At 45.1% G+C, this 24,227-nt stretch overlaps 1 protein-coding gene across 1 annotated transcript in view; it reads left to right on the forward strand.

Annotated features, from left to right (window-relative positions):
- The window catches only part of TBC1D1 (TBC1 domain family member 1), a 180,099-nt gene that overhangs the window by 108,053 nt on the left and 47,819 nt on the right, over positions 1–24,227 (forward strand). Inside the window, 7 exon segments of the mRNA XM_080932552.1 lie at positions 1,055–1,183; positions 4,137–4,223; positions 6,755–7,035; positions 8,974–9,132; positions 9,681–9,705; positions 9,708–9,802; positions 10,897–11,036. Of these exon segments, the coding sequence (XP_080788678.1) occupies positions 1,055–1,183; positions 4,137–4,223; positions 6,755–7,035; positions 8,974–9,132; positions 9,681–9,705; positions 9,708–9,802; positions 10,897–11,036 (916 nt within the window).

The raw sequence follows: 24,227 nt of genomic DNA on the forward strand, positions 1-24,227 counted from the left end.
GCCAGAACACAGGCAGCAGCCGTGATGACACTGTGCTCAGTGTTGGGATGAGTGTTCACTTGTTTACAGCCATGGCACACCTGGGAAGACAGTTCAGTCCTCAGGTGGGGGAACTCAGAGGTGCCACACAGCTGTGACAAGCCAGGGGAGCTCACCTGGCAGTGAGTTCCAGCACGCCCTGCTCCTCTCCTCAACACCTGGCAGTGCTGACTTGGCCAGACTTGAGTCTGGCAGAGGTCATTTGTCTTAGTCTCTACACGTACTTGATCACTGCAAAGGGTATGCTGGTGTTTAGAGTGATTGAGATTTTGTTTGCTTGTCTTTTCCTGACAAAACCACCAACTAGCTGCAAAAGTGGCCAGGTGAATGTCTGTGTAAGCAGTGTAGTACTCAGTCAGATTTGGGGTGTAACTTTTTGGAAACATACCTCTTCACTAACAGGTAGCATTACATATTTAGTGAATCTCAGAGTCCACTGGCTTAATGTTAGTCATTAAGCTGAGTAAAAGAAGCAAAGTTTTAAAGGGGAAAGAACAGAAGAGGGAGAGGAAAAAAAGCTCATAAAAAGATATAGAAAGGATGGATTCAGTTGATAAATTTAATTTTTAACTTAGTATCTGAAATGCCCCTATAGGGTAGGTTATTGCTTTATTTTAAAAGGTTGGCAAAGTAGGTTTTGTCACAGATCCTGTGTTCGGTGCCTGCCATATCCCACCTGTATGGTCTCATAGCACAGTCATCTGATCAGATAATGCTACTCTCAGTTTATTGAGAAGAATTCCAGGCTCAGAGAAAATGGAAATTTTCATAAGGCCACAGTTAGGACATAGCAGATTTCTGATTCAGAAGCCTGAGGGAGCAAGCTGATTAGATTTGAGCCCATTTTCTCATTTCCTTGGGGATAACAGACTGTGCACTAGACTTGGAGGCATGCTGCTGAGGAGCACATGACACCCCAGGCTTCCAAGAAGAGGAGCCCCACAGGTTGTTCCTTCTTGTGCACCAAAGGGTAGAAACTTTAGTTGATTAACTTTTCATTGTTTTTCTTTTCTAGACACTGCAGGTGGCAGCAGAGAATATTGGGAGCGAACTGCCACCCAGTGCTAGCCGGTTCAGGTTAGATTCACTCAAGAACAGAGCAAAGAGGTCCTTAACAGAGTCCTTGGAGAGCATCCTGTCCCGGGTAAGTGGTGCCCTTTCTTCTCACTTAAGTTGAATCATTTTTAAGCAGAGTCTAAGATTCAACACTGTTATATGTTTCATCAGACTTAGAGCAGTAATTGTCTAGATGTTATTTACTTTCAGCATTTGTTTATTGAAGTAGTGTCATGCGATGTAGTGAACTTCACACTCCCAATCCTAGTGCCTAAGGCTCCCAAGTGCTGGAAACTTGCACTCTTTCTTGTTTATTTCATGGGGTTCCCAAGAGTGTTATTATTTATTCAATTCCTATAAAGAACATGGATTATGTATGCCAAGATGTAGGTCCCATCTTCTTGGCTGTCCATAGGGACAACTTCAAAAACTATCCTGTCAACTCCTTTTGTTGGGTATTTGGAACTCCCTAGGAGATTCATGACATATTTGGCCCATTGGCCAAATCCTACTTCTCTCTCTCTCTCTCTCTCTCTCTCTCTCTCTCTCTCTCTCTCTCTCCATTAATAAAACTTATTTCATTTACACAGTACCATTCATTCAGTTACTTTTATCTAAGGCTACATTTGTACAGAATTGAATACTTGTCACAGAGGCCACATGACTTACAGATGATAAGATGCTTATGAGATACTCGCTTTCAAAGCCAAAAAGTTCAAAGATCAAGAAATGGGACTTAATGAGATTGCAAAGTTTCTGTAAAGCTAAGGACACTGTCAAGAAAACAAAACAGCAGCCAACAGATTGGGAAAAGATCTTTACCAACCACACATCTGATAGAGGTCTAATATCCAAGGTATACAAAGAACTCAAGAACTTAGATGCCAGAGAATCAAACAATCCTATTAAAAAATGGGGTACAGAGCTAAACAAAACATTCTCAATTGAGGACTATCGAATGGCTGAGAAGCATCTAAGGAAGTGCTTGAAATCCCTAGTCATCAGAGAAATGCAAATCAAAACAACCCTGAGATTCCACCTCACACCAGTCAGAATGGCTAAGATCAAAAACTCAGATGACAATAGATGCTGGTGAGGATGTGGAGAAAGAGGAACACTCCTCCACTGTTGGTGGAGTTATAAACTGGTACAATCACTCTGGAAATCAGTCTGGCGGTTCCTTAGAAAATTGGTCATAGTCCTACCTGAAGACCCAGTTATTCTACTTCTGGGCATATACCCCAGAGATGCTCCAACATACAACAAAGACACATGTACCACAATGTTCATAGCAGCCCTATTTATAATAGCCCGAAGCTGGAAAGAACCCAGATGTCCTTCAGTAGATGAATGGATACAAAAATTGTGGTATATTTACACAGTGGAGTACTACTCAGCTATCAGAAACAATGACTTTATGAAATTCTTAAGGAAATGGATGCATCTAGAGAATATCATCCTGAGTGAGGTAACCCAATCACAGAAGAACAGACATAATTTGCAGTCACTAATGATTGAATACTAACCCCAGAAAGCTCTGAACACCCCAGAAACAACTCACAGGCCATTTGATGCTCAAGAAAAACAAAGGCCATAAAATGAAAGCCTCAGTCCTTCTTAGGAAAAAAATAAATGTATAGCACCCTCTCAGAGTGTGGTACGCCTGGATCTTAAACCATTAATAACCCAAGAGCTAAGAATATAGCCTTGTGGCAATTTTTGGTATTCAAAGATCATTATGCTTAATCTATACTCACCAAGAAAACTGTTTCCATGTTACGTTCTGTCCTACATGTACTTTATGCTTATGGTAACTAGTGGGATTTCAATGCATGCTATCAAACCTCTAAAAGAATTAAGTACAGACAAAAAATATTCATATAGTGTTATGCCAAAATGCTTTTAAAAATCTGTATATGTATCTCTCTTTTTTAAAAAATAAAGTTGTAAGAGAGAAAAAAGAAAAACAGAAGTTGCCCATCTAGGGCTCTCTAGGAAGATCTAAGTGCACTGAGCATCAGCTGAGAGTTCCTTAGGAAGGCACCTATCCTGGCTGGTTTTGTGTCAACTCGACACAAGCTAGAGTTATCACAGAGAAAGGAGCCTCCCTTGATGAAATGCCTCCATGAGATCCAGCTGTAAGGCATTTTCTCAACTAGTGATCAAGGGGTGGGAGGGCCCAGTCCATTGTGGGTGGTGCCATTCCTGGGCTGGTAGACCTGGGTTCTATAAGAAAGCAGGCTGAGCAAGCCAGGGGAAGCAATCTAGTAAGTGACATCCTTCCATGGCCTCTGCATCAGCTCCTGCTTCCTGACCTGCTTGGGTTCCAGTCCTGACTTCCTCTGGTGATGAACAGCGATATGGAAGTGTAAGATGGATAAACCCTTCCCTCCCCAACTTGCTTCTTGGTCATGATGTTTGTGCAGGAATAGAAACCCTGACTAAGACAGCATCCTAGCCCATGAGTGTGAACAGCCTTATGTCACTTCTAACAAATCAAAACGTGATCTTTTGATAAAGACTCACATCTCTTGCACTTGCACTGTTTTCTTACAGCCCTTCCAGATGTTAGGGAATATTCTTTCTGAAACACAAACTTTATTTTAGTCAATTAAAGACAACTTCATCCAATGATATTACTGAGGTTTTTCAAAACATCCTTTAAGATAATTCAAAACAGTCCAGTTATAAAATCAAGACTGAAAGGACTTGCCTTTGAGAGTTGTCAGAGGAATGCAGGTTGATGAGTGACATCAGGTGGCCTGTTATGATCACCCATGACTCAGGAAGGAGGATCATGATAGGTGTATTTGTTCTTTTTCCTGTCTGTCAACCCCAGCAAATGACTGATCCATAGCTCTGTGGATCATCTGGGTTGGCATGGTCCTTAAAATGATGACAGCAATGTGATGGTCAATGCAGGGATGCACGGAGCTGTGCTTTTCAGGGAGTTCATTTTCTGGGCTTACTTACCAAGGCCAGCTGCTTCCAGGTGATGGTGACTTTGGGGCTGTGTCTCAACTACCTTTTCTTTCCTGCAGGGTAATAAAGCCAGGGGCCTGCAGGACCACTCCACCAGTGTGGATCTGGACAGCTCTACTTCTAGCACTCTAAGTAACACCAGCAAAGTACGTGCATCTCACTTTCATGGTACCCAGAAGATCCAGCCAACAGGCCTGCCCATCTAGTCTACACAGCTATCAGGACAAAAAAGCCCACATCTCCCCGGTCATAAAACATTTAGTGTTTCTAGACTTCTCTAGAAGTGGAGGACGAGCCATGTGAAAAGTTTTAAATAAAAAGGCAAATAGCTGTTCCTATAAACAGAGAATCAAGATCATAGTTTTAGGCAGATGAGAACTACTCTGTAACAGTCATGGGCTTCTTATCCAAAGTAGATTTTGCAATAATAAAAGATTGAGAGAGCTTCAAAGGTGTGTTTGGGGGGGGGGGGATTGAATTCAGGGAATTCTGCAGCAGAAAGCCCTGGAACTGTGTCCTGTAGCTGACCCCATGACTGAGAAAACACGACTGTTTTGTTTAAATAAGTAGCCAAGCCGTACCCCGTGGTCTACCGCAGAGCTCAGGTCTAATGAGTTGCCTGACAGTCTGCTGTTGCCACAGACCCGCTGTGTCCCCTTGCTTGCTATCTCTTCCAGAGGCATTTACTCATGATTGGACCTGTTTGTTTAACCCTGTGGCTGCCAAGAAGTAAAGTCGGAGTTCAGGTGTTCAGGAGGCAGCCCCTCCTCCACACTGTCAGTGAGCTCTGACGCAAGAATGAGGAGGCTCCGGAGCCCCAGCCCCATCAGAGCTCTGCCCTACACTTGTAGTTTTCAACGGCTTCAAATCCTAGCCAACAATAAGAAAGGCATTTAACATTTGATATGGTTTGCACATACACGTAACCCTCCCACACAAATGAAAATGAGTTAAAATGAAATTACTCTCTGGTTAATGAGCTGCATACACTGTTATTTCTGCTCATTTATTTTAAAAATGCTCCCGGCAAGCCACTAAGTTGCTGTTACTACCTACTGGTGTGTGGTTTCAGCCTTTTTTCTTTAGATGAGCATGACTCAGACTTTAAAGCTGCATCTGTGGTTCATTTGTCTGGGTGGGATCTAAATGCTGACTCCACTAAGCAGCAAGGTGATGTCGCTGCTCCTGCTGGTTTTGTATGTGGCATTGTACAGTAAGACCTGGAAGCTGGTCTTCTGCATGTGCTTTTTAAGTTAAGGCACAGAGGCTACATTATCATCCAGCCTCCACAAGACACACACTGATCGTACCTCACAGTTCATTTCAAACGTGCAGATTCAGTGTGCTGCTGGTTACCTATTATAAAAAGATAGCCAGGTCCATAGGTGAGAAAGGTCACTTGCACAAGTGAACCCCACACTGGGAGTGTGTTGAGAGCTGCAGCAACAGATACTGGTGGCTTGGACTTCAGAGGAGTGAGGAGGGTAAGCGGTATAGTTTGGTAATAAAAAGCTTGGAGAAAGGAAGGGTACTGATGCTGTGGATTAAGTCTTGTGGAAAGCCTGGAAGTGGTGCTGAGAAGGCAAGCCAGGGAGAAGGGACTCCAGATAGCTCGGTGTCAATTATGAAGTTCTTCAGACTCCCATCCTTTGCTTTTGTGTGTTCCCCCTCTGGTCATGTACCTAGCTCAGGCTAACCTTGATGTGTATCCTAAGCTGGCCCAGAACTCCTGATCCTCTGGCCTCTGCTTCGTGGGAGCAGAAATTATGGGCATGATCACAAAGGTTGGCTTGTTAGAATCTTGGTGAACATTAGAGCATACAGTAAGGAAGGAGTACTTAATGAGACTTTAGCTCATTTCTGTAGCATTAGCATACAAACCGCTCTACAGTTGTCTCATCTTGCTTAATTAAAGAAATGGTGCGGTGAATTTTCACTGTACTTTTTACAGAGGAGGACAGTGAAGTGCAGGAAGAAGCTAAATGTTTTCCTGAATTATGACAAGTCACATGTGAGAAACATGCTTCCGCTGCAGGAAGAATATAGGGTATAGTTTTAGCATCAAACTGCCAAGGTAAATCTCAACATTAGATCAGGAAGAGCCTTGAAGTGTGGGTAAACATCCATGAACATATTTGATAATGGTAGAGAAGTTGGTTAAGGGCTGGAGATACGGCTCAGTGGTTAAGAACACTGACTGCTCTTTCAGAGGTCCTGAGTTCAATTCCCAGCAACCACATGGTGGCTCACGACCATCTGGGATAGGATGTCCTCAGAGCAACAATGTACTCATACATAACATAAATAAGTAAATCTTAAAAAAAAAAAAAAAAAAAAAAAAAAAAAAAAAAAAAAAAAAACCCTGTCTGAAGCCTGTTCTCTGGAGTGAGTAATTTGTTCATGGTATTTGAACAGTCAGTGTTGCAGCTGTGAATTTCATTATTATATTTTTGATACTTTCCCCAACTCTGCAGGAAGCGAGAACCTGTCTCTGAGAAGGAGGTATTATTTAACAGCCTTAATACGCTTATATCTTTGGTAGTCTCTAGATGACATTCTAGTCAGATAGTCCTACAAATTTAATGTTTCTGTATGCTTAGATTGCCAGTCCCATCCCTACCCCCATCCCTAACCCCATTCCTGTCACATGTCTAATCTGCTGTCTGTCTGCTGTTAGGAGCTGTCCATGGGTAACAAGGAGGCCTTGCCCATCTCTGAGAGCTCCTTCAAGCTCCTTGGCTCTTCAGATGACCTATCCAGTGACTCAGAGAGCCACATTGCAGAAGAGTCGGCTCTGTTGTCACCCCAGCAAGCATTCAGAAGGAGAGCCAACACCCTGAGTCATTTCCCAGTAGAGTGCCCTGCACCTCCAGAACCTGCCCAGAGCTCTCCAGGGGTCTCTCAAAGAAAACTCATGCGGTATCACTCCGTGAGCACAGAGACGCCACATGAACACAAGTAAGGTTTACTTAAAGTGTCAGATTTATTGTATATTCTGAATATAGTTTTTGGGCAAAAGAATAACCCAAGCCAGGTTTGACTCTTGGCTTCAAAAGATAAAACTTGAAGCAGCGTCATGATCTTCTTGGCTCCCTCAGGAAGCGTGTAGAGGTAGGTAGGTGCAAGCATTGTTAGCAAGCAGGTAGCCAGGAGCAAAGATGGTCCTCATGTGTGTCAGTCAGTCCTTAATGCATGAGATGTTGTCTTTGGAACTTGTGTGCTGGTCTTGGGAAGAGTGTCACGTGGGTGTGAATGGAGGGGAACCTCCTTCAGATACCTGGTTCTGCTGTGGATGGAGCCACCATGTCCATATAAGCAGGATGGGAAAGATGTGCTGTGAATGTCCACGATCACACTCAGAAGCCTGGCCACTGGCCCTAGCTATCTTGATGTAGGTGAGACTGGGGCGTCACTGTGGGAATTCTAGGCTCAAGATTCTAACCCCTTGTCTTAGGCTGGGTTTCTATAGCTGTGATGAAACACCATGACCAAAGGTAAGTTGGGGTGGAAAACTTACTTTGGCTTACACTTCCACATCATATGCCATTATTGAAGACAAGTTGGGGGCTCCTGAGAGAGCCAGGAAGTCAGACAGTCGGAGCCTGGAAGCAGGAGCTGATGCAGAGGCAGAAGGATGCTGCTTACTGGTTTGCTCCTCATAGCTTGCTCAGCCTGCTTTCTAATAGAACACAGGGCCACCAGCCCAGGGATGTCACCATCACAATGGTCTGGGCCCTCCTTCATCAGTTACTAAATAAGAAAACACCCTATAGACTTGTCTACAACCAAATCTTATGAACACCTTTTCTCAGCTGAGGCTTCCTGCTCTTTGCCTCTAGCTGGTGTCAAATTGACATAAAACCAGCCATCACACTACATTTAAAAGTTGGCTCAAACAGTTAAACCTTTCCAGCTATAGCATAAGCAGTGTGGTGGCAAAATATTCCCTGTATTTTTCTGGGTCTGTTAATGACTAATCTCAAGTACCAGTGACTGTGACCAGGTCCCACACTATCCTTTAAAATGGGGCCATACACATGTATAGTAGCAGCTTCCCACAGGCTGGTGACAGCAGAAGCTGGGGACACATGTATCCATGTAACTTGTACCAGGCTCAGACATTTGAGTCAGTGCAGTGGTTGGTGTTTGACATGTGTGGAAGAAGGTGTGACGTGTACCAGTAATTCTCAGCCACACAGAGCCATCAGCTTTGTTTCCCAGGCCATGCGTTGAGAATCATCCTTGGTTCTTTGGAGTTGGGCAGGACATCCTCCAGGATCTGTTAACAAGTCTGCTGTTTGTGAGACAGGTGCGCTGAGCAGTAGTCTGACAAGCTCCCTGCTTCCCCGTACCTGTGAGCGTACTGCTTCACACCGTGGCTGTGTGCCCACCCCCTCTGGCATTCTCAGTACTCATAGAAACATTTCTACCTGAAAAGCCCGAGTTCTGTGCCAGTCCTCAGGTGGAAGGACCGAGTGCTGAGAGTAACCGCTTTTCCTCTCTCTTTGTCATTGTACATGATGGACCAGCCATGGGATGGTGGGGACACGCCCACCTTTTGCATATTTATTTTGCTTTCTTGCTTGTGAACTTTCCTCCTCAGTCTATGGGAAATAAGACTTTGAAATCCAGGACAAAACATCCTGAAGAAAAATGTGGCTTCCTAAATTTTGGGTTATTTTCTAAGATTTTATTCATCATTTCCCAGCACGGGGATAGAGTGAAAGGTATTACTAGAAGCAGAGAACCCATCAAGGACCTGACAGTTTGTCCATGACAGCGGTCCCCGACTGCTGGCTCCTGTAGACACTCAGCAAAGCCTCTGTTCTCCACTTCTGTCCTCCTTTTGAGTGTGCCCTGTTCCCTCTAATCCTACATTCTCTGATTGCTGTCTAGTGTGGACCATCTTCCTGGGGGCGAATCTCAGTGCTGCCAAGGGCAGCCTTCAGCTCCGCCTCCACCTCGTCTTAACCCCTCCGCCTCCTCACCAAACTTTTTTAAGTACCTAAAACACAATTCCAGTGGAGAGCAAAGTGGAAATGCTGTGCCAAAAAGGTGAGCACACTCGCATGGCAAGGTCAGTGCTGTCTGTCTGCCAGGCATCCACTCTGAGTCAGCCCAGCCGCATGGGGGCTGTCCTGCCCGAAGCCCCAACACCGCTTCTGTGGGGGGCCGTTTGCTATTATTTGGATTTGCTATTTTTAGCTGTCCTTTGAATTGACTTAATTTTACTCTTAGTCTTCTCTAAGCTATTGTGAAGAGTCTCCGTGGTGAACTGTTTTAACACTTAGCTTTCACACTTGACCTTCAGGGGAGCGCACACATGCATGCGTGCAGGCTAACAGCTGTGTTTGTATACAGTGTCATTCGTCTTATGCTAGAACACTTCTTATTAATTTACATAAGTGTATCATGTGGAGGGTAGTCTTTTTTTTAAATTGACTGAAAACAAGAGTCAGTTTCAGTCACAAAATATTTTACATGTCTTACCTCGTTTGTTTCTTAGCATCACAGTGAAGTGCTTTCCTTTTTAAGCTTAGAGTGTTTACTTTGTGTGTTTTTATTTCTTTATCCTAAAGTCTTTTTTTCAACCAAACTCTTAGTGTCTCCTACCGTAATGCCCTGCGGAAAAAAAACTCCATTCTTCCTCCTCTGTGCCAAATTTTCTAAAATTTCTGGCTCCTGTAGATGAAAATAACACCTGTGACTTTAAGAACATGAACAGGTAGGGCTCTGTTTAAATTTGTGTGGTCTGGATGCACTGAGTGTTGAGTTGTTTGATGGTTGGGACATTTCCACTGCTCTTCTGCCATTTGCAGCACTAGCCAAACCCTGTGTTGCCATCCTAAGCCCTGTCTCCTCATCCGTGCTCTCTGTAAAGCACGCAGCCTACTTTGCGGGTTTGCATGGGGCTGGTTTGCTGACGCTGTTACCCTCAGAAGAGTCAGTAGTCTGGTTCTGTGGGGCCGTAGAAGGGCGGTAGCCAGAGCCTGTCCTCACAGGGTCAGTGATCCAGTCCACCAGGCGGGACTGCTTTACTATGGTGCATACTGAGTGTGAATTGCAAGGGCCTGCTCAAACTCTCTTGTGAGTGGAAAGAAAATCAATGAGCTATTTACTTATTAACAATTATACCTTGTTTTAAAGTAGGCAACACCATCAGTGATTGATTGTATCATTAGTTCCTCGATGGGTCTCTAATTAAATTATAGCTGCTTTACTGTTGTAGTCTGTTGTAGTGTACATGCATGGAGGGGTTACAAGGTGGGAGGAGAGTTGGGGATGGGGTGCTGTGTGGGTGTGATCTGGGTTTGGATGTGTAGCGTATCCACATGGTATGCTGGGTGTGGTTTGTGCCGAGAGAGAGAGAGAGAGAGAGAGAGAGAGAGAGAGAGAGAGAGAGAGAGAGAGAGAGAGAGAGAGAGAGAGAGTCAGAGAGAGGGAGGGAGAGAGATTGGTGGCAATCATGGAAATATATGCATGCTGAGGCTAATTAAAATAATCCCACATGATGACTAGAATGGATTGTGGTTCTGGTAACAGTACCCCAGCTAGGTAGGTTCCCTCTTTGAAGTAGCACCCAGAAAGGCTCAATTGGAAGCTATGGTCTGTGGGGCATACTTCTTAAATATCTTTTATGACAGCAGTGGTACAGGGCATGTGAAGTTGTCTTTTTACCGTGTCCTTTAAGAATACGGACCCACTGTGACTTTGATAGAGCTCTGTGACTATCAAGTGTCTGTTTATGGAAAGATAAGATCAGCTGCACTATAACTGATGCCTTCCCACCACTCGTGACTCAGCCATCTCTTCATTTAGGGACTTTGAATCCAAAGCAAACCACCTGGGTGACACAGATGGGACCCCTGTGAAGACCAGGCGGCATTCATGGAGACAGCAGATATTCCTCCGAGTGGCCACTCCACAGAAGGCGTGTGATTCCCCAAGCAGATATGAAGGTAAGGCCACCCATGAAGGTTCTTCCCTTGTGAACACCACAGAAATCATGGACGCCCTGCCTACTGGGAGGGAACTAGAAAGTGGGCCACTTGGCTGGAGTGTCAGAGGCAGTCTTTGAGGTGAAATTAGGGAAGGACAAAGTCACTTAGTACCCTGCTCAGCAACAGCAGCAGCAACACTTTAAGGTCTCAGACAGGGATGAGGGAGGCCCGGAGCCCTTATTCAGACTCTAGTTCTCCCCAGAGAGAGCCTCAGGCTGGATCAAGCTCTAAAATTCTCATAGTAACCTAGACTTAGGATTTTGCCACCCCTAGATAAGGGAACAGAATGCTAACGAGAAACCTTTTCTATGTGGGTGTGTGCTGTTGAGACAGGGTCTCACTGTGTGGTCCTGACTGGCCTGAAACTCTATAGACCAGACTGGCTTTGAACGGAAAGAAATTCACCTGCCTCTGCTTCTCGAGAGCTGGGATTAAAGGTGTGCCCCATCACTCCTGGCAAGGATTTAAAAGAAAATCATAAAGTATTGGTAGAAAACAGCTCCAGTGGTTCCTGGATTAATGATTATTCATTCTGCATGCCATACTCTAGGGGGTCCAATCTTGAGCTACTTCGAGAGGAAACTTTACAGTTTCCTTAAGTGTAAGAACTAGGCTGGGACCTCTCACACCCATCCTTGCTCCTAGCACAAGCCTATTGTCATTTTAAAAGCATGGTGTTTGCTGTTCAACAACAGTATTACTGCAAGAACAGAGGCGTGGTCTGTGAACTAGGGGTTCTGATTTTTATGTCTGAGCCAAACCCTGGGGGAAGGCTATTAGTTTCTAAGGACAAAATTCATAAAATAAAGGGGGAAATGGGGTGTGAAGAGTGAGGTGGTGGTGAAGAGGTCAGACTGGACAGATACCATCCTTAGAAACCACACTATGGGTAGAACCCAGGTCCTGTGCATGTCAGGCAGATACTCTACCACTGCGCTGTGCCCCTGCCCCTCTTCCCTTTTGAGTTCAGCAATGGAGTTGCTATGAGTTAGAGTTTTGTGAGACTGACAAGTTTAAATTAGCAAAGTCTGAGAGGGCTAGCGCTGCTTCTGAGCCTACAGAAGGTTGGTCCCTACATCTCAGATGGTTGAATGTGATGCTGCACTCACTACATGGAAGCAAAGCTTCGTGATAAATGGGAAACCAAGTCTTATTCAACTGTGACGAGACAACTGTTTCCACAACGAAACAAACACAGATGGTGAAATGAGATGCTAAAAGCAGCTTGGTGGCTTAGATATAAAGGGCTTACTGATGTTCCACATAGTGGTGGCTGCTTACCGTTGTTGTCTCTGAAACCCAGGAAAGCCGCTGGCTCACCGGGTGAGGACTTGTGGCACTGAGCATGTAAAAGGACCATACTTGGTAAAGTATTCGCTCCATCCCGGGGGGTATCACAAGAGTGCTAGTAAATCACAGCAAAGCTGCAGTAGGTTGGTGTGTTCAAGAATTCATCTGAGGGCATGGCTGAGGGCACACTGGATTCTCTGAGACAGAGATGTTCCACCTTTGAATTAAGTCACTGTTGTTCCTACCATAAGTGGCGGTGCACTTGTCCTTGGACAAAGTTGTGCACACACTTGTCTATTAAGTGGTTTTGCCCATTCATGGGTCAGAACATGGATTTCACTAGCTTTAATGAGATTGGGGTCCTTTGGTGATCTTGTTGAAAGGTGGATTGTTGAGGTAGGATCAGTTGCATCCCAAGCTCCTCCTCTATTTCTGAAAGGCTTTCTTTCCCACTGATACTGATGTCAATATCCTGTTTTGAGTAGTTATGGCTTAGATAAGCAGCTACAGTGAGTATGACCTGGGTCTTCAGGACTCTGCGAGACTGCTCTGGGCCTCTGCAGTCTATATTCAGGGGTCTCCAAGGTTCAAGAGCCTCCAATTATCCTGGTTCTCGATGACTTTCTTGTTTTCTTTGTGGTGACAGGAATGAAGACAGGGCCTCCTGCCTGCTAGGCCAGTGTTCCACCACTGAGCTGCCAGTGACCTTAGATGAGAAGGGTGTCTGCGTAAGGAGGCAGGTGCCATGTGGGCAGTGGTGGGGAATGAGAGGGTAAACACGGACCTGGGAAGGCCACAGTCTGCCCTCACCCTCTGCATGTGGGCTTTCAACTAGATAGTCTGTGGGACATGTCTCTAGTTCCTTTTCTCAGCGTACCATACAAAAGAGAACCCTGTCCTTATGGAGTAATTTTTAGGCAGCTCCCCACTTGTGATGGAGAGAATCTTTTTGTTGTGTTCGTGCCAGGGAACAGTTTTAGTCCTTGTCTAGTTCTTTTCATCTGAGTATTTCATATCACACTGTGCATTTCACCAACAATGGGTGCCTTCAGATTTCGACATGTCTTGAAGAGGGGAAGGAAACTCTTTTTGGCATAAATAAGAATGATTTATTGACTTGAAACCCATTGTGTGAGTATATAGTCCGGTGAAGAGTTGAGAGGAGGGTTTTTTTTTTTTTTCTTTTGTTGTTGTTGTTGTTGGCTTGTGAATACAGCTGGTTCAACCTGCCCTGCTTAAAGCATGAAGAACTTTAGTTTAGTTAGCATGTAAACTGAGACAGTTAAGGCCAAACTAAAGCATGTAAGGGATCTCCAGTGTAACTTATGTGTTACTGTGCAAAAGGTAGGAAGTACTTAGTGACCGATTTGTTTTCAAGAATCTATGTTCCTTGGGGAGATTTTAATGGCTGACATAGTGAAATAATACAAACACCATACCCGTCTCTGCACAATCATTTTCCCTTGATTAGGGGTGTGTTTTTCACAACTCATTGTGTAGCTGAGGTTGCCCTTGAACTCTTGATTCTCCCTCCACTTCCAAGTGCCGGGATGCCACGGTTGTGCCATCATGCCTGGTTTTTGTTGGTGGTGGTATCTTGTCTTTCTGGTTTTTGTTTTGTTTTTTAATGTAGTGCTGAGGTTGGACTAAGGGCTGCATGTCTGTGGAGCTAGTTCTCTACCAGCCGAACTTTATCCCTGGTCCTCCTGGGGAGATTGAGTAGCCAAGCTGGACCTATCCTCCCACTCCCCGAGTCCAGGTCAGACTTCCTGGGTTCTTTTCCTTTTGCAAACTCTCAAGGATTGGGATTACTGCCCATCAAGACCAGGCAACCTCAGGTGTCTGGAGAGCCTGTCACCACTTGGTGGCAGTGTTCTCCCTGGTCTTGGTGGCTCTGCTCTCCTATTCCCAAGAAAGAACTTGCTTCCTTTCCCAGTACTGTTCTGTTTGAGTTAAGATAGTTGTACTTCTGTGCACTTGCAACTTATTTGAATAGGGAGCTGGGATTTCCACGGGACTTTATGGGACGAGTCTTTTTCTCCGGAGTCTTATGGCAAAGAGAAAAGCCGATAGTGTCCAGTTGACAGATATGTTTTTTTTTTTTTAATTACTCCTCTTTGAGATGGGCTTTGGCTCTGTAGGGCTTACTTGAAAACCTCTGCCATATCTTCCCAGATACTGGGGTTCCAGGCATGTGCCACCTCCCTTGGCAAGATTGATTTTTGTTCAGTTTTATTTAACTTTGCTTTTCTGTGCTAAATAAAGACCTGTCTTGAGATGGAGTTTTTTTTTTCAAGCCAAGGATCTGATTGTTCATGTGAAGTTTTTTTTTTTTTTTTTTTTTTTTTGTCCATTTGAGTTTTTGTTTTTGTTTTGTTTTTCTTTTGTTTTATGTGCACATGTGTTGTCCCTCAAATATTCCAGAAGCCACTGTGACTGGCCTTGGCTGGCTGCTTGTTAGCACTGCTAAGCTAGTCCTGTCAGCTTGTCCTGATGTGCCTCTGGAATTCACACCGCAGGTTCTTCCACTTTGAGAAGTGACCTGAGACCACCATCACCCTGACCACTTCTGCTTGCTAACAACCCTCAGGGAATAGAGCTGAGGCGTCTATGTCTACACTGCAGCATAGGAGCTGGATGTTCTGGCAGTCAGGTGACCGGGACTTGACTGCGGCACCCAGCTGGCAGGGACTTCCTTCTTAGGGTCAAGTGGCTGCTCAGAGCATGCATGCCCCAGGACAAAGACCAACGTGGAAAGTCTTGATTTGTCATTCTTAATTTTGAGGCAAGGACAGGGTCACATATAATCTATACTGGCCTTGAACTCCTAATCCTATGAGTACAGGAGTTACACGTATGCTTTTCTAATCTAGTCTAATTGGTTACTGTTAAAGGTGTGAGTAAGCTATTGAAGTGTTTAAAATAAGACAATGGAAAGAAGTTTACAATGTTTTCAGGGGGATCAAATCTGTGAACTTAGTGAAAGCCGGGTGTGACCAGCAGGATGGTGCACAGAGACTCCATGTCCTGCAGGTGCCCTAGGGTGAGTGTTTGCTGACACGTCATACTGCAGCAGCCTGCTGGCCTCCGAAGCTGTGCACCCTACAGCCTCCTCCCCAGACACAGGGCTGTTTCTGAAGGGGAGGAAAGCATGAGCTCTGGGAAGGGATTCTTTCTTTGGAAAAACCAGTTTAATTTTACTTAAAAAGCAGCTCTGTTGGGATGTAGCCCACAGTTCAGTCTGGCTGTCTTTAGAGATACAGTCACAGCACTGTGCAGCCATCTCTACAGTACAAGTTCTGATCCTTAAGTCACTGGAAAAGGACTTTGCTAACCATCACTTCACAGTCCATCACCCGACCCCTGGCTAATAGGCAATCACTAATCTATCCTGTCTCTGCTTATACTGCACATTTCTTGTAAATGCATCCTGAGAATTTGTGGCTCTCTCTGCTGGCTCCTCCCACTTCTCATGATGTTCTTTAAGTCTTCTGTCATGTCAATGTCTTATTCTTAATGGAGACTAATGCTCCGTCCTGTCCACGTGCTACATCCTGCTTAACATCTCCCAGTCAGTAGACATGTGAGTTGTTTCCACTGCTTGGCTATTAGGAACAATGCTGTGTGAGCCTTAATGGAAAAGGGGTTTGTGGATGATCGTTAAAAAAGGGAGTTAGGACTATGGATGCGACACAGTAGTTGAGGTTTGCCTAGAATACATGAGATCTGGGTGTGGTCCCAGCCCTGAAGAAAAAGAAGACTTTAGTTGAGTTGGTGCAGAACCCCTTCCCATGGTGAGAGCCTGCACTTCTGACCCACTGGGCTGGTTCTGCCAAGTGAGAGCTGGAGGAAGGGGTATTTATTGGCACTTCGGTTCTCACTGTGGCCTGGCCTTGTTTGCTTTGCTTTCGCTCCAGTCTGATTCTCTTGGGTACTGGTACTGTCTCCATTAGCTAGCTCATGAGAAGCCTGATCTCCACAGAGCCTTCCTTGGGGCTCCCATAGCTTGCCTTCACCCTTGGGAACCAGCCAGAGGGTCATGGGTTACTGGCATTTGCAAAGTACCACATCTCTTTCAGCTATCCATAAGCTTAGCATACCCCAGAATGCTTTGGGGTAATTGTGGAAACATAGGCTACTGGGCATCACCCTAAAGTTCTGGAGATTAAATTATTTGGGGAGGAACTTTTAAGTGCCAGTGACTTACAGGAAAAGGGCCTATTATCTTCTGATCTAAACTCAGCTTCCAAAAGTTCTAAGTAAACAGTAAGATAGCATTGGAATGGAAAACAGATATATCCTATAACAGATTGGGGTGCCATTGCACACCCTGTTTTCTTTGTATAAAACTCATTGAATACTAGTAGTAGCTGTTGTAATAATCCCAGTGTGTCCTAAGCATTCATTATCTCTGCTTTTACACATTCTAAATTCCTGGGTGTCATTCCTCATGTTTAAAAAGATGGGGGGTGACATGAACAACATGCTCATGGCTCCCTCTGTTCTGATTACTTAATGCAGCTAAGTTCCACTCTGTTCTTACTAACATTAAATTCAATCTCTAGTTGCACAGGTGAACTGTTCACAGTTTAGGAATACATACCCAAGAGTTTGGGCTGGTTTGCTCACTTCAGCTAGTCCCCAATCAGAGTGAGGCTACGTCACAGTAAAAGAGCATGGCCTTACCTGCTAATTCTCTAATAAAGCACACATGTTAGGCATTACTAGGGACCCCAAAACTCTGGGTGGTGGTGATTAGAATCTGCCTGGTAAGATGGCTTGGGTCCTTTACAGTTAAAGGAAGGAATGTTTGTCTCTCAGGGAGAGTAATGCTGCATGTGCCCCGTGCATGGGCTGGTGGCTCCAGGGTTACAGCTCTTGGCACATGTAGTAAGCTCTTGCTTTTGTAAAAATCCTGAGACAAAGCCAAGAGATGCATTATGCTGTTGTCTAAATGGACTTTTCCAAGTAAATTGGTTTTAATGCTTTCATACAAATGAATATTTGCAGTCTAAGTCCTAAAAGATTTTAAACATCTTTACCAGTGCAAGAACACTGTAATTATTACGGTCTTGCATAATTCTGAATAAATATTGGTAGTGGCAAATGATAAATTTTATACTTGAGCGACTGCTTAATTTTCCACAGATGCTGAGAAAGGTTCCTGTCCTGTCAGAGTGTAGGCTCTGTTTTATCAGGATGAAGAGTGGTGTCTGGGGTTGTGTGTTGCAGTTCTGTCTTCCCCGATTACCAAGAGAAAGCTTTTCCTTTCTCTGTTAGTACCAGCCTGTTTTCTTGAGGGTAGGGGTGTGGTGGGGTTAAATAAAAGCATTTGACTCTCAGCTCTCTGAGACTTCCATGGGGCCTTGGATTTAGATGTGAAGGCACATGGGGGAGGGGGGGTGTCCTCCCTTCTCTAAGTTCTAAGTCTTGTTCATTCTTATCAATGCTCGAAAAGAAAGCAGGCATGCAACACTGAGGAAATCTATATGCCTCTCCCTAAGTCTGCAGTCTCAGTGACACCTGGTGTCTGTCCCCATGAAAAGCAAGCTACATATACCTAGTCATGTGTTCTCCCAGCACAGAACCAGCTCAGTGGATCTCCTTTATTTTGTAGGGTCCACCCTTATGTCCTGATGCTCAGTTTGCTTTGTCCTGCTGGTCTCTCATTCCCAGCCTCAAATTTGAGATCATTGAGAGATTGCATCTGAGCCAATGCACAGTGATGTGACCACAGAGGGACTCATTTGTCTCCTATGAGAAGTATGGCCAAGAGGAGTGTAATGGCAATTCCTGGTTGTCACCTTGACAATATCTGGAATGAACAATCCAGAATTGGAAGGCTCACCTGTGATCCAGATCTTGAGGCTGGGAGACACAAGTTCTGAGCTGGATCTTGGCATGGAGATCTTGAAGCTATGAAAAGCTTAGGCCCAGGCAAGGTAGTACATACCTTTAATCCAGGAAACTAAGGCAAGGAGATCTCTGAGTTCAAGGTCAACCTGAGACAAAGCAAATCCCAGATTCCGGCATGGTACACACCTTTAATCTGGGCCACACCAGCTGGAGGCCTGCATAAGGACATTGGAAGAAGGAAGATTTGCTTTCTTCACCTGCTTGCACTTACTCGCCAGCACATCTGTTGGAACCTCCTTCTACAGAAGACCTGCTGAAACAACTAGCCTCGTGTAGGTAGGATTGAGCAACTACTGGTTTCTTGGATTTCCCATCCACAGCTGTCTATTGTTGGGTTAGTTGGACTGCAAACTGTAAGTTATGACAAATAATTCCCTTAATATATGGAGACTATTCATAAGTTCTGTGTCTCTAGACAACCTAATACAAGGAGGTGCGCTCCTATCGTTTCTGTAATGTTACTAGTGTACCTGGCCTCATCTCTGTTCATTCTTCCCTTGCCTCTCAGGCCACCTTCATCCATTTTCCACCATCTCTAAGCCAAACAAAGAAGAAACTACCAAGGAGGATGGCTGTGATACTCAATTGTAAGCCCTTATATCCAGAGAGTAAAATCCTCCCACAAATGCCTACTGGGCTCCCTTTTGCATCTCATTGTCTGAAACATTGTCACCTAGCCACATGTAGTGACCAGGGAAGCTGAGAGGTTTGTTTGTGCCTGAGTTATTGCTGCTTTATTTGGTATTTGGGGACTAGGAATGGGGTGGGGCTTGAGGACCTTAGCAATGCTAGTGTGGAAGTCTTATCTATTGCTTTCTTCAGTTAGGCTGGCCTTCCGTTCAGGCAGCCATGATTTTACACAGGTGATTTCTCTTGCGGTGGATGATTTCTTTTGCCCATAATGTGCTTCCTGCTTATTTTCTCTCCTCTGTAGGCAATTCATCACACTTTACCTCTGACAGGTTTCTTTGCATCTTTTTAGGCAGCCTCAGTATCAACATTTTCCCCTTTACTCATGGGACATAGTCAGCTTCTCCATTCCTAATGTTCCTAGCTAGCTTCGGGGTGTGCTTTTTTTCTTACCTCTGGTTATTTGTGGTAACCCATGACACTGGTATAGCCATTCACATGTAAGAATAAACTAACCACAGTTCAAAGCAACAAAAATTTAGCTCCTCAAAATGACATGGTTTTAGGTGCTCAGAGGCTACAAGTGAACTCACACGGTATTCAAAAGCACAGGCTTAGAGTATGCCCCCATACCCAGTTCTGTAATACCATCCTGATGTCCCCCTGCCACGGTAGATTTGCTGCCCCAAAAAGATCTGAGGAGATTTCTCATTGGACTGCCTGCCTCTCAGAACTACTGATACAAGCTGCAGAGCCCAAGTGTGTGTGTTCTCTGCTCGCTGATGTGGTCATCTACAGGCAGAGTCAAGATTTCCCACACTTCTTCCCAATAATAGCTTTGCTGAGAGTGTGTGATGGATATCAAGTGGACCACTTTCAAGGAATCCTAAAAGCAGGTGAGAATGTTGAAAGTCCTTATAGAGAATGTTCAACTTCCTTATAGATGAAGACGCTGAGGCTTATGGGAACAGAACCTATTGGTCACCAGGCCTTTTGGTGGTAGATTCTTCTCTCCACTTCTTACCTCGTTGTGGGTCTGAGTGTCACCCAACAGCTTGTCTTCCCTGAGCCTCGTCCTGTCTCAGTCGTTTCTAGTTCAGTGACAGAAGGTTGTTCTCAGCTTCTTAGCCATCTCCTGTGCTCACTGTGTAGCTGTGCCCGGGAACACTCAGGAGACAGTGGCGGAATGTAAGCCCGTCCTCCTCAGTGGTTATCGCAGGTGACTCCAGCCGGCTCACCCATGTGGGTACTGGGCACCAAACAGGATCCTCTGTAAGAGCAGCACATGCTCTGTACCAGCAAGCCATTTCTCCAGCCCCGTGAGACTACAGACGCCGATGGCAGGCAAGGTAGAAATATAGAGTATAATGAGTTCTTCTTGATAGCCAGGGATTTCTTTTCATGTTTAAACAAAACAATCTTAATTTGGTGCCTCTTTTATATGTGAGAAGACCGAGACCCACAGCCCCAATGTTCACAGTAGCCTTCATTTGCCCTTTACCAGGGTCAGTGTTCAGTGGGGACCATAAGCTTAGAGATGGGCTGGCATGGGCTTGTGGTGCTACCCTGTTTTCACCTCTCAGCTCTGTGCCTGGTCCCTGTCTCTGCTCCGTGTTCTGTAAGATATGTTACCAGTCACTGTCCGGAACTGTGAGGGGCAGCATTGCACAGTGCATCAGAGCTTAGTCCTCCCACACAAGGCACCAGTGTGAGCCTTCAGCACACATCCACATGGAGATCTTGAGCTCTGGAGTGCTGTAATCTCAAGTACCAAAATGATGTGACCTTTGCAAGGGCGGCCTGCTTGCAGAACTCTCCCTCAAGCCAATCATCTTTCCTCCTTCCCAGCTTCGCTATCTCAGTGGGGAGTCTGTAGGTTCTTCTGCACTGCAGTTCAGCCTGCAGCCTTTGTTTTCCTGGTATGTCACCTGGCAAAGCAAAGCACAACTCCAAGCCCAGTATGGGAGGGTACTCCAGTAGTCTCAGGAGGCTGAGGCAGGAGGATCCATGAGTTAAGGGCAGACTGGACCACACTGCAAGACTTGTTTAAAAGAAAAAAAACTAAAAAGTAAAACTCCATGCTGGCTACTAACACCTACTATGATAGTAATTCTACTATTAGCTTCTGGCCATTTGAGAGAAAATGGGTGACCTTGGAGATACTTGATTAGTTGGAGAGTCAGGGTAGTGTCCTGGTATTTATATTTTTTCCAGAATGATTTTTATTATGTAAAGCATATACTTATACCTCAAAGTGGTTAAGATGGTAAATTTTGGTTATGAGTTTTCTTCTTGTAAAACTGAAACCTTTAAGGCTATTAACACCCTTCCCCTATCCCAAGCCCACATTACCCTTTGTTCTACTTTCTATTTCTATAAATGCAGCTACTTTAGATGCTTCCTGTGAAATCATGCAGCATTTGTCTTCTTGTTTCAAGTTTATTTAAGTCGTTTCCTCTAGCTAGCTTATGGCAGGTTTTCCCTTTTCAAGGTCCAATTATACCTATTGCATTTGTGTGTTGCATGTGGTTTTGTTAACATTGACTGGACTTTTTTGGTATCTGTCTCTACTAACACTGCTGTGAACTTGGGTGCAAATACCAGAAGTGGGGCCTGATCATATGGCCCTTGTATTTTTAATGTGCCACACTCTTCACAGCATTAGTGTCTTCCCAGTGCCCTAGGGTTCCATTTGTTCACACACACACACACACACACACACACACACACACACACACACCCCTACCTCCCTACCTCTGCTATCTTCTGATTAATTTGATAGTGGAACCCCATTGTGGCTCCTCTGTAACCTGTTGGGCTAACAGTGATTTTGGAACGCCCTTCTCCATAGTATAGCAGGTATAGCATAGAATAATGCAGCCTCTGCCTGATGATTTAGGGATGTGGGACCAGTCAGTGGAACCTGTAATCATGTAGGATGCATACACCCTCATCTCTTAGGGGCTTTAGAAAACAAAAAATCGGCACTTCCTCCACAAATAAGGGCCACATTGTTCGGTTTTGTTTTCTGACACAAACTCTTGCAGTGTAGGCCAGGCCAGCCTTGAACTCGAAATCCTCCTGAATGCTTTACTGCCACACCTACGTTCAGCTCATTTTTAGCATCACAGAGAATGTCATTTTTGCAGAAGAGTCATATTATCAAAAACAAATCTTTTGTCCCCCTAGACAGCATGCTGGTCATTTGCATGGTTACCTTGGTTTGCCAGGTTCCTCAACAGCTGAGGGTACTAGCTCCATGCTTGATGTGTCCAGGATGTTTGCCCTGTCAGGAAAGCCTTAGTGCTGTGTTTTCCATTGAGAGAGGCGATTTCACATTTAACAAGCTGAACATTATAGGGGTTAGGGGAAGAACTGGGTCCACTATTTTAAACTTTTCGTTTCATTGCATGGACTTGCCCATTCCCTCTCCCCAGCAAGCACAAAAGTCTTTCCCAACTCTCAGGCTTCCTTTCACAGAATTCAACCTTAGATCACACTCAGATAAGCATTGTGTAATAGATGGGCGGGACTAGGATTTCAGTGACATATGCCTGCAAGGTGGGTGGGAGAGGAGGGAAGCAGAGGTCCTGGCTACAGCTGTTAGCACTCAGGCATGGAGTTCTACTTTAGTTCTGCAGCCCAGCAGCTACCTAGCTGAAGGTCCCTGTGGGATCCCAGTTGTTACCTAACCATGGCTTTTCTGATTCTTCCCTTGCTCACACATTTTCTCCCCACACTCCTCATGGGACTCTCGCTGAGATTCTTATAATACCACCTGCTTCCCAGTCCTACTTTCTTGCCTTCCCCATCACTAAAAAGTATCTGCCCAGCATGGGCTACCATGTGACACTCTTGTTCCTTAATTGCTTCTGGATATAAAGCATCTAGAGCCCCTCCCCCTTCTGGTATGCACCCCAGCTTGCCCTTAATGATCCAAGGGTCATGATTCCCCTGCTTTAGAGCCTTGGCCCATCACACATTTGCTCAGGTGCTTCAGACACTGCACCCCATCGTGGTACTTTAAAGTAGTTACTGGCCAGAGAGCTACTCAGAGCACAGTGCTAACATGCAGCAAAAGTTCATTGAAAGGCCAGGGAGAATATGGGGAGATATTAGGAGTGCATATCCTTGGGACGGACGACTGTAGCAGATTTGCCCATTAAAAGTGTATGTTTTGATAAATATGTAAACTATAGAAGTATATAGATAAATATTTTACAGTTTTTCTGACCCAGAAAGGGAAATTTGGACTGTTTTTAAAAGTCGCCATTTGTGCTATTATGTGACATTCTGCTTGTTCTTCCTACTGAGTGCTCTCCATCCTCTGTGCACCACTCCTCCAGACAGTTCACACCATCCTTTCCACCGAGTGCTCTCCATCCTCTGTGTACCACTCCTCCAGACAGTTCACACCATCCTTCCCACCAAGTGCTCTCCATCCTCTGTGTACCACTCCTCCAGACAGTTCACACCATCCTTCCCACCGAGTGCTCTCCATCCTCTGTGCACCACTCCTCCAGACAGTTCACACCATCCTTCCCACCGAGTGCTCTCCATCCTCTGTGTACCACTCCTCCAGACAGTTCACACCATCCTTCCCACCGAGTGCTCTCCATCCTCTGTGCACCACTCCTCCAGACAGTTCACACCATCCTTCCCACCGAGTGCTCTCCATCCTCTGTGCACCACTCCTCCAGACAGTTCACACCATCCTTCCCACCGAGTGCTCTCCATCCTCTGTGCACCACTCCTCCAGACAGTTCACACCATCCTTCCCACCGAGTGCTCTCCATCCTCTGTGTACCACTCCTCCAGACAGTTCACACCATCTTTTATGCCAGTGAGCCCACAGCACAGCAGCTCTTTGTTTTGTTTTGAGGTGTGTGTGGGGGGGAGTGGAAGGAGATAATCTTTTTATAAAAAATGCTCATGAGTGCTAATTAAGGGCTTTACCACATGGGTGCACTTCCAGCCCTTGGGATAGTCTACCATGTCCTAATAAAAATTTTAATAAATGTCTAACATGTATAGGACATGGTACCTGCTCTAGAATAATGCAGTGGGTTTATCGTGTTTGCAGGACTCCTATCTGTTTGTGGAAGTAGAAAGAAGGACAGTTTAGAATGGCACTTGCCACTCCTATGGGTTGAGTGTTTGCTCTCTCCCAGATGCCTGTGATGAAGCCCTGGCCCCTACTGGATAGGAGATTGGGTACAGCTATAGAAGCCCAACAGCTCTGCCCCCCACTACTCCCTTGCTCCCATCCACTCCCTAGCTCCTCACTTCCTCCCAGCCCCTGGCATGGGCTGA

The sequence above is a fragment of the Micromys minutus genome (genome assembly GCF_963924665.1).
Source record: "Micromys minutus genome assembly, chromosome: 1".
Taxonomy (NCBI): domain Eukaryota; kingdom Metazoa; phylum Chordata; class Mammalia; order Rodentia; family Muridae; genus Micromys; species Micromys minutus.